The sequence below is a fragment of the Borostomias antarcticus genome, assembly GCF_949987555.1.
Source record: "Borostomias antarcticus genome assembly, chromosome: 15".
In the NCBI taxonomy this organism is placed as follows: Eukaryota; Metazoa; Chordata; class Actinopteri; order Stomiiformes; family Stomiidae; genus Borostomias; species Borostomias antarcticus.
In genome coordinates this window covers 8,923,734-8,933,733 of record NC_140248.1, presented here as the reverse complement: position 1 = coordinate 8,933,733, position 10,000 = coordinate 8,923,734, and the positions used below count along the sequence as shown (strand labels likewise).

Genomic DNA, 10,000 nt, shown 5'->3' with positions numbered 1-10,000 from the left:
GGTCATCCAGGACGGTGTCCATTAGCCCCTACATAGCGGGGAAGGTGGGACAGACCGCCAGATCTGACCCCCTCATACGAGGGCAGAAAGAGGCCTGCCAATGAAATGAAAGCCCTCGGGGCTCTTTCAACCAATCACCTCCAGTAGCCATGCTTCCCATCTCTGTGTGTCCCACTTCCGAGGCCTCCTGGCTGTACTTCTAGAACAAGCTAGATAAGGAGGGTGAATACGGCCCCTCTGGCCCTGTTTTGGTTTTTGGGCCCAGGCTCACAAACCCAGTTCAGATGGAGAGGAAATAACCTTCTAGATGGACCTAGGAGCGGCGTGGGAGAATGAATGCACTCCTAGCGGTGTCGGGTTCGCAGCTCAAACAGCCGTAACGTTCACAGCGTCTACTGTAGGTGGGGACCAGAAAACTACATCTGACCCAGTTGTGGAGCAGTGCTTCCGAATGGCTCCAAATCAAGCCAGGAGCTATTTCTGCAGCCATAGAAAGTTATGTACTACTTATTACTTTGTGAAATAGTTTTTAGCGTACTACAGTAGGCCTGTGTCCTGCCACGTATTTACCTGCTGGACTGTAAACCGGTCGGGACAGCAGCTCATCTGTGGTTGTTTGGTGTTGACCGATCTGTGGTGTGTTGTTTGGTGTTGACCCCTTAGTTGCCAGGCCAGCGAGGACCAGTATGGTCCGACAGACGGAGCTCTGCGCGTCTTGGCCGACGTCTTCTATACAGAGAGGACGTGGAAAGTAATTAATCAGGCATGACTCCATTTTGAGAACCCCCTTAGACGTACCGTAGCCCCCCATACTGCACCCTAGGGCTGCGAGTCACTTCCTCCTTCAGAGTGATGACATCACAGAGCTCCAGTACGATGGGAGTGTTTGTTTTTTTTACTCCGGTGTTTCAAAACATAAAACCAAAACGGCAGTGAAAGTGAAAGATTGCTCACCTTTCATCTCCCCCACGTTCCCATCAGCTCGTCTGGCTGACACACCCCTACTGTACCTCTGCCAAGTGGTACGACCCGTGCCTGTAAGGCGGGCGGGCGCGGGTCGTACCACTGTTTTCATGTCGCCCGGCCATGTGTGACGGCGGTGCTGCAGTGTAAACAAGCTGCGCGCCCCGAGCCCAGGCCTGGCGGCCCCAGGGGTGAGGGGTCAGAGGACGTAGCCATCCATCATGCTGTCGGAGAGGGGGGGGGGGGGGGGGATGGGGGGAGGGCTGAGGAAGAGATGTTATAATGGCAGAGATGTTATAATGGCCATCCGGGTCTGGAGGGAGTGGCGCTATAGCAACATGTAGACCGGTTAATAAGCCTAGCTGAGCTGGGGGGTGGGGTAGGTGTGCTTGAGCGTGTGTGTGTATTTGCGTGCGCGTGCGATTAGACCGGTTGAAAGTTCGGCATCGGTACTGGATCTACAGTTTCATGCAACCTTCTCGCAGTCTCTTTCTCCGTTCGATTGTAATGTCCGCTCCTCTCCTCCTCTGCTCTGCCCCTGTTCAGATCTGTACTGCACCCTGGAGGTGGACTCCTACGGCTACTTCGTCAGCAAGGCCAAGACACGCGTGTTCAGGGACACCACCGAACCGCAGTGGAACGAGGTAACGCATTAACGCCAACCCTCCCTCTGCAGTGTGGTACACCGAACACAGCAACACAAACACACAATATCACAATAAGTAGAAACATAGTAACACAAACCCTCCCTCAGCTGTACAGTGCAACACAGATTCCGCAGTACACAACACAACAGCCACAATATTACAGTAGGACATTAATAAGAGATGACTTGCTCTCTGGCTCCACTGCAGTATATTTAAGTGTGAATTAGATTTCAGTTGTCATTGTGCAGAGTACGGGTACAAAGCCAGTGAAATGCTGAGCCCCGTTCTCCTGTCCTCGGTGGCGTCCCGTAGGAGTTTGAGATTGAGCTGGAGGGCTCCCAGTGCCTGCGGATCCTGTGCTACGAGAAGTGTTACGACAAGACCAAGCTCAACAAGGACGACAACGAGATCGTGGACAAGATCATGGGGAAGGGGCAGGTGCAGGTAAGGAGAGGCACGGGGGCGACCCCTCACAACATGAAACTACATACAATGGACCCTCACAGAAACATACCGTAGCCCTCTACTGCAGGCCTTCCCCATAGTCCGGTAGGAGTAGAGGGAAAGGTAGTTCCCCTCCCAGACCTTTCCCAACATGTTACTCACTCTCATTGTTGTCTGACATCTGTGAATAATGGAGTTGGGTTTGTGGTGGTGAGCTTCGTTGACGAAGTCGGTCGGCCTGTCTGTCTGAGAGAGTGAAAGTCATATCAGGGGTGCTCTCCCTTCTCCGTTGTGGGAAAAGACCCAATAAAAACTCCCTCTGAAAATGTTCTGGCCAGAACTGGTTGGGTTGCTCTTTACAGTTTGTGGTTAGTCATTAAAAATCTGGCTTGTTCCTCCCCTCTACAATCTGACAGAACCACATTACAGCATCGGCAACCGTTTCTCTGTGTTTGCGAGTTCTTCTGAGTGCTGTTTACGTCATGCCATCGGGTCAAGTAGGGCTTGACTCCTGTCTTTGATGCTGGCCACAGAGTCGTGATGGGGTCCTGCTGCTTCTCCCATGGCCTAGGCACATGGCTCTAGATTCGCCTCTCTAAATCGGGCTCAGCTTTTAGGATTATACCCCGAGAGGAACTACTATCAATACATGTTTTTGTGTCTCGTTATTCTCACGTTATTCTCCGGTGGTGCAATGGTCTCCTAACCAGAAGTACACTTCGTAGAAAGTCTTACTCATGAACCTGCTTCTCCTGCTTGTGTTTCCTCCTCTGCCCACTCAGACATGTGTTAATGCTTCACAGCAGTAGCCGTTTGTGGTTGATTGCCACACGGAAAAGCATTTTTTCCCCGGGTACAGTACGTACAGAGACACATTGATGAGCGCTGGGTTGCTTTGGGACCACATGAAGTCTTTCAAACAGGCTTGAGTGAGTCAAAAATTGGGGCAAACTAGAATAACAATAGAACGGTTGTCTTTTATAGGTTCCGACCTTCTTTCATCTTCAGCAAAAACTCTCCTTGTATGGAGAGAGGTACCCTGGGAAGTCATACTGAAGATGTCACGTACTGTACATCGTTTGGCATTGCACTCACTTCCTGCCTGATACTTCACATGCCTCCTTACTGTATGCATTGCATTTCAAGTTCCTCGTGTTTGTCCAAGTGTGTCCTTGACTGATGGGTTAATAAGGGCCAAGAACAATCTCACTCTGAACCCTACCATCACCAACTGTCCAATTTGGAGAGTGAGTTTGTTTGTAGAGGGCCTCTTAAATGGAGCCATGCACATTTTTCCTGACTCTGGAGAAGCTGTTTAGGCCGAATCAGCTTTATTCTTCCCTCAGGAACCACTGTGGACTTCGTCCTCTGGCTTGTGAGTTGTTGCCGTGCGTAGTAACTGAAGAATGTTCAGATTCTGTGGCTCTCTACGCATTCTGTGATGTGTCAGAAACCTGAGTAATGCTTACATCATTATCATGCCCCCTCCTTTACTCCTACAGTAGTTTCCCAACACACACTCCACACTGCCACACTCAACACACACTCCACACTGCCACACTCCACACTGCCACACTCAACACACACTCCACACTGCCACACTCAACACACACTCCACACTGCCACACTCAACACACACTCCACACTGCCACACTCAACACACACTCCACACTGCCACACTCAACACACACTCCACACTGCCACACTCAACACACACTCCACACTGCCACACTCAACCGTTTATAGGAGTCACGTAGGTCACTTCCTGGCAGTAGACTACCCTCTCTTACAGTGAAACACTACAGTAAAGCAAAAACCATAAAGACTTGTGAGCAAGTTGCATACATTCTTTAGGTTTATACTGTTGAGAGGATTAGTCCAATGGGATGGAAAAACCTCATTAAAAGGTCAATTAAAACAGCTCCCCAATCCTTTACCAGGATTTAGAAGTCTCTAGCTTTACCAGCCCACGCTCTGCTAAGGGGCTCATTGGGGTTACTCCTGCATAGCTGCAGGGTGGTGTGTTGTTGTGTTACTATATTTCTGACAGAGTTTGGAGAGGAGCAGGCCTCTAGGCTCTGAAGTGTGTGTGTGTGTGTGTGTGTGTGTGTGTGTGTGTGTGTGTGTGTGTGTGTGTGTGTGTGTGATGAGTGCGGGGGCATGGAGGAGGAGGAGAGGACCTCTTCACACTAACTCGCCAGGGTAGAGCCAGGATGTGTCCACTCACGTTGGCACTAATGGCTGTCAGGAGGTCAACCCACCACACCACCACTGTCTCTGAGATGCCTGGAACACGCTTTCCCTGCCAAACAACAGCCATGTCACAGGAAAGAATGAAGTCCACCGCGTGAAGCGGCTTTGGTGGGGGGGGGGGCAGAAATGATCCCCCAAAATACAGTAGGCATGTTCAGTCCCAGCTTTGAGTTAGTAGGTGGAACTGGGAATAGGCTGTGTTGCTGGGGAAAAGGGAGAAAGAGAGAGGGAGAGGGAGAGAGAGAGAGAGAAAGAGAGAGAGAGAGATTGAGAGAGGACGATGACTGGGGGAGAGGAGCAGAGCGGTGAGTCATCACACAGAGGGTGATCACCTGATTGAGTTGAAACGGAACCAGAGGGGAGAGCAGCTCTGGGCCTCGTCTCCGGTGGCATCATCCGCCCGGACGAGACCCTCGCCGTCTGTCACAGGGACAGAGGCGAGCAGCAGGAGGCGGGGCTCCGCAGAACGCCAGCGGCGCTGCAGCAGGGACAACGCTGGGCGAAAGTCACTAAATAAGAGGGCAAGGTTTCGACGACTCGAACGTGAACCTATTCCCAGTGCCACACGCCGGCTGGGACATTTCACTTGTAGGTCGCAGGTTCGATGCCCACCCTATACTGAAATTGCACACAACCTACGCTTATGTCCTGTTACTTGGCAGTGGTAGAGGTGGTGTTCCAAGGCCGGAGCATAAAAGGACAGATGATATAACATCATCATAAGGGATATAATATTAATGATGTTGAGGCAGGCGTGAAGTCCTTCTCCCTGCTAGCGTGCGTACCCTGAGGCCAAGACCTTCTCTTGGAGCTCTGCTGTTTTCTTTGCTCGTCAAGCTCCTTTGGAAGGAGCCTAAATGTTTTGCTTTCCTCTCTGGAGAGTCGGTGATTTATTTAACAACACTCCGGAATACTTAAATGCCATAAATGGGCATATCGTGCAGGAATAAGAGCTAATCCTCTTTAACGCGTTTCCTCAGTGATGGGAAAGTTGATATTTGCAGTATCCTCTGACATTATTCAAACAAAGGGGACGTTTTGATTTAGGGAAGACTGTTTGTTGTTGAAAGAGGATGATCCATAGAGACTATGCTACAGTACATACTGTACATACTGTACTATAAGCCCTGATTGAAAATGTTGAGAGACAATAATTCCTCTGGTCCGGTTTTATCTTCCTTATCTCCATGGAGACGGGATCCATATGGTGTCCAGTGAGTTCAGGCTGCAACTCTGTGAATCAGTGAGTGAGTGGGTTTGTGTGTGTGTGTGTGTGTGTGTGCGTGTGTGTGTGCGTGTGTGTGTGTGTGTGTGCATGCGCCTGAAGGTCAGCCTGTCCATCACACACACACACACACACGCGCACACACACACAAACGCACATGCTCCTGCAGCACCAGCTCTTTGCCTGATTGAGTCACATCTCCCTTCCTCGCCTCGGACCCAGAGGAGACAGCCTTTGACCAGCAGGGTCACCATGCTAATCCTCCATTAAAGGGCAACAAGGCAGGGGTCGTTTTCACTCTGTCACTCAAACAGGGAACAAAAATGGTTTCTTAAACGGCTCCAAGGGGGATATCGGGGAAACTGATCAATATGTGTCTCCTAGGTGTTCAGTTAACGACAGAAAGATATTTATTATTGGATTGTATTGTACATGGTTGCCAAGGACACACTGTCCCAGAATGTCTTTGAGCTCAGAGCAACTGCGCTGCCTGGCTTTCCGAATACGTTCTTTCCATGCATTTTGCATTTGAGAGACAGCCCTCGTGTGAACTCTTAAGTGCCCACACTGGCACAGAAACCTTTTTTTTTTTTCCCCGAGTAGACCAGTTATGCAACACTTGGGGCCGACAGCCCCGTGCTCTGTACAGAGGAAATGAATCAAGCCTTGCAGCGACCTGCCAAACCTCCCCTGACCCGCCCTCTGGCTTGGCTGCTTGTCACCTGGTCAGGCTCTGCAGTGTCCCCACAGTGCACACGGCCGCCGGCTCAATATCCACAAACATCTCCCCCAGCAAGGGACGTCACCTCAACCTTACGACCCAACCCCCCCCCCGCACCACCCCCACACACAAAGCCCCCCCCCTCCTCCTCCCATCCACCTCCCTCAGCGTCTCCTCCGGGGTCTGTTTTTATTGGTTTGTATTCTGGGGGGGGAGTGTATGTCGCCCCCCCCTCTGTTATTCTGCCTGGACTATAAGCGGTAACCAGATCTATCTGAACTGCTTCCCAGAGATAATGGGAGCCAGAGAGTTCAGGCGTCAGAGGAGTGGTGGTGGTGAGGGGGTTGGGGGAACAAAGCTCTTTGTTCCTGGCAGAGCCCCTCAACGCCACCAGCAGCAGCAGCGGCACACTGAACGTTACGTTACTGAACATTACATTACTGCGGAGGGGCAGTAAAACTTAAGACCGCCGTCCGCCGGCCGCACTCCCTCAGCCAATTAGAGGAGCCTCCCGGCCAGACCGAGCATAAAACTCTGCTCTAAAGCAAACAACACAGCCGCATTGTGAAGGTTTTATTAGTTAAAATGGTTGCGTTCCCGCTCGGAGAATGCATCTTTCCGTGTCGGATGGGTCCTCTAGGACACTTTTTTTTTTAAACGAGATGTGCGCGCTGATAGCGATGGATGACGACCAAACGTCCGTCCGTGTGTGCGCTCTCCCTTTGTTTGCGGCCCCCTTTGTGCCGCGCGTGTGTCCGCGTACGTGACCGTGTATTGATGTGAATGAGCCTGTCTAATAGGCTGGCTCATCCATCATGCTCATGCTGCAGTCATGTAACGGAGTAATCTGTCATGTCCACCACCTCCCCACACCCCGCGCCCCTCTCCCAACCCTGGGGCCCGACACACAGAGCCTGACGTCCACGATGACGGAGGGGACACCAGGCGGGGTACGTTATAGGCGGGGTATGTTATAGGCGGGGTACGTTATACTGTAGGGCTCCTGGGGCAAACGCACAACACACCCACTAATGGGGAACAAATATGTACCATGTGATATCATTACTCCAGCCTGCCACATGCTCCCTGTTTATAAGGCCACACTGTGTGTGTGTGTGTGTGTGTGTGTGTGTGTGTGTGTGTGTGTGTGTGTGTGTGTGTGTGTGTGTGTGCGCGTGTGTGTGTGTGTGTGTGTGTGTGTGTGTGTGTGTGCGTGGATTGGATTTACCTCACATCTCCACTTAGTTTAGTAATTTTACTTAGACCTTTTTTTGCCCTGCATTAGCATTGTCAAGAGGTACTACAATGCGATCTTTAATTAAAGCTCATCATCTCAGTGATTGCCTTTTATTCATGGAGTGCAATTAACAGGCTTCCCCGTCCTCAGATAAGCCCTGCTCCCACGTTCTGGTCTGGTCGCCTCCACATCCCAACAGAGACACTCCTCCTCTCAGCCTCGCCTCTGTTACCCGGCTCCAAACGTTTCCCACCATCAAACGCAACTCTGGGAATGCAGGTGCCACGAATAACCAGACTGTTTGGAAAGGAAGTATCAGATCTTGCGAGGCAAGAAATCACGTTTTCTTTTGTTTGAGGTTTGGAATAAAGAGGAAGTGACCTGCCAGCTCTCGGTTTGCTTTAGGCCTCAAGAAGACAAAACAGAGAGGGGCTGATTTCATTGGGATCCATCACGCTCCATCCAGAAACACCGGCTCAGATGTGGAGGCTGAGAGGAAGAGACACGCATTGTTAAATGTAATTAGACAGAACTGCATGTGGCCACCCAGTCAAAAGAGCAGGCGGAGTGTGCTAGTAGACACAAGTAACAGGGTCCTACTTGTGCATTTTCTTCCATTTCTCTCTCTCCTTTCTATCTCTCTTTCCATCTCCCTGTCTCCATCTCTCTCCCTCTCTCTCTCCCTCTCTCTCTCTCCCTCTCTCTCTCTCTCTCTCTCTCTCTCTCCCTCTCTCTCTCTTCCTCTTTCTCTCTCTCCCTCTCTCTCTCTCTCTCTCTCTCTCTCCCTCTCTCTCTCCCTCCCTCCCTCCCTCTCCCTCACTTAAAAGTTGTATTTACTTTCACGTGTCACATTGAGGTATGCTGACGCCTCCAGTAAGTCCCCCTCTCCCAGCGTGTTTCCAGGTGATAGACTGTAGCAGCTGCTTGTCGCAGGCTTAGCCCAGCAGATACGCCACACCGCCCCCCTGACAGCCCAGCTGGCAGACTGGCGACCGGAGGTAATTGGCGCTCTTATTAGAAAGTTACATAATCACACAGGGAAGTGTAAGTGATTAGCAGCAGATGTAAACTCTCCTGTGGTCATGCATATGCCACACGGCCGTTTAGAGAGAGAGAGGGAGGGAGAGAGAGAGAGTTAGAGGGAGAGAGAGAGGGAGAGAGAGGGAGAGAGAGAGAGGGAGAGAGAGAGAGGGAGAGAGAGGGAGAGAGAGAGGGAGGGAGAGAAAGAGGGAGAGAGAGGGAGAGAGGGAGGGAGAGAGAGGGAGAGAGAGAGAGGGAGAGAGAGAGGGAGGGAGAGAAAGAGAGGGAGGGAGGGAGAGAGAGAGAGGGGGGGTGCTGACAGAGCCATAGAAAAAGAAATAAGAGTCCCAGATGGTGTCCAATTATATGCTTGGAATTCAGCAAAGAACAAAAGCTCCCCGATCCTGCCAGAGAAACGGGATCATCCCCTGAGAGAGACCGAAGCCCACTCACACCGCGCTGGTCTCTCATACCGCGCTGGTCTCTGGGTAGATGTGTGTGATATAACACGATGCAGTCGTGGGCTCGGTTTGTCTGGTTGGTTGGGTCCGGACCAGGGTCACAAAGCGGAGCTGGAACGGAGTTGTGCGGAATGTTCCGGAACCCTCAGCAGGGCGGTGCTCCTGTAGTTGAAAGACACTCGTCTTTTATTAGGCTGCCAAGTGATGTTGAGGATTGGGAGATGTTGGCTCCATTTCTCTAGCCAGATCCAATTTGCGAAATGCGAAAGGTCTGGAGCTGCTGACTTTTATTTCGGTTTCCAAGGGGTGTTATCCACGGTCGCATACCAAAATGCCTCTGGACGCAATTGGGTAGACCTATGACCAATCAGAGTAACGAAACGTGAGTTAGGCGTCGTATCATCAATTCAAATGGGTACAGTCGCTGTATCAAACGCGGCCCATATTACTGTAGATAAACGGCTGTGGCTGGCACGGAAAATATCTGCCGGGCGGAACTCAGTCTGAACGGGAGCGTGGCCAGACTGATCCAGAGACAAACGGTTATGTGAGCTGATGTTTTCAGGGCGGGCGGCGATGCCAGGCTGCCATTTCTCCACGAACTACCGTAGATTCTACAGTAGAGACCGCCCCTGGACATAACGCTGAAGGTTTGTCCCGCGCCCGTTAAGGCTGTCGAGCCGGTCTGAGGGCTCCGCGTTCCCACTGCGAGCGTCCAGTGATGTCTCAGCCTGGGCTGCTGGCCAGGGTCTCAGCAGCAGGTATGAGGCGGGAACAATGGCTGCCTCATTCGGTCTCAGCAGGAGAACAACAACAGCACGGAGAACAAAGAAAACCAGAACTGCCAGGGAAAAAGGAGCAGCTTGTCTCGCTGTCAGCATCATAGATCATAAACACCAAACACACGGGCGTGGGCGCGCATGCATGCACACACACACACACACATACACACACGCGCGCGCTAATGTATACCCCCTGTGGCGTATCAAAGACCCCCACCCCCCCCACTGCTGCCAGAAGATGGGTGTG

General features: G+C 51.6%; 1 protein-coding gene across 3 annotated transcripts in view; it reads left to right on the top strand.

The window, feature by feature from the left end:
- Positions 1-10,000, top strand: part of abr (ABR activator of RhoGEF and GTPase) — a gene marked incomplete at its 5' end in the record, with an annotated part of 129,567 nt that overhangs the window by 90,849 nt on the left and 28,718 nt on the right. For all 3 annotated transcript variants that reach the window (XM_084449436.1, XM_084449437.1, XM_084449438.1), the window contains 2 exons: positions 1,510-1,607; positions 1,923-2,054. In XM_084449436.1, the coding sequence (XP_084305562.1) occupies positions 1,510-1,607; positions 1,923-2,054 (230 nt within the window). The remainder of the gene's footprint in view (positions 1-1,509; positions 1,608-1,922; positions 2,055-10,000) is intronic.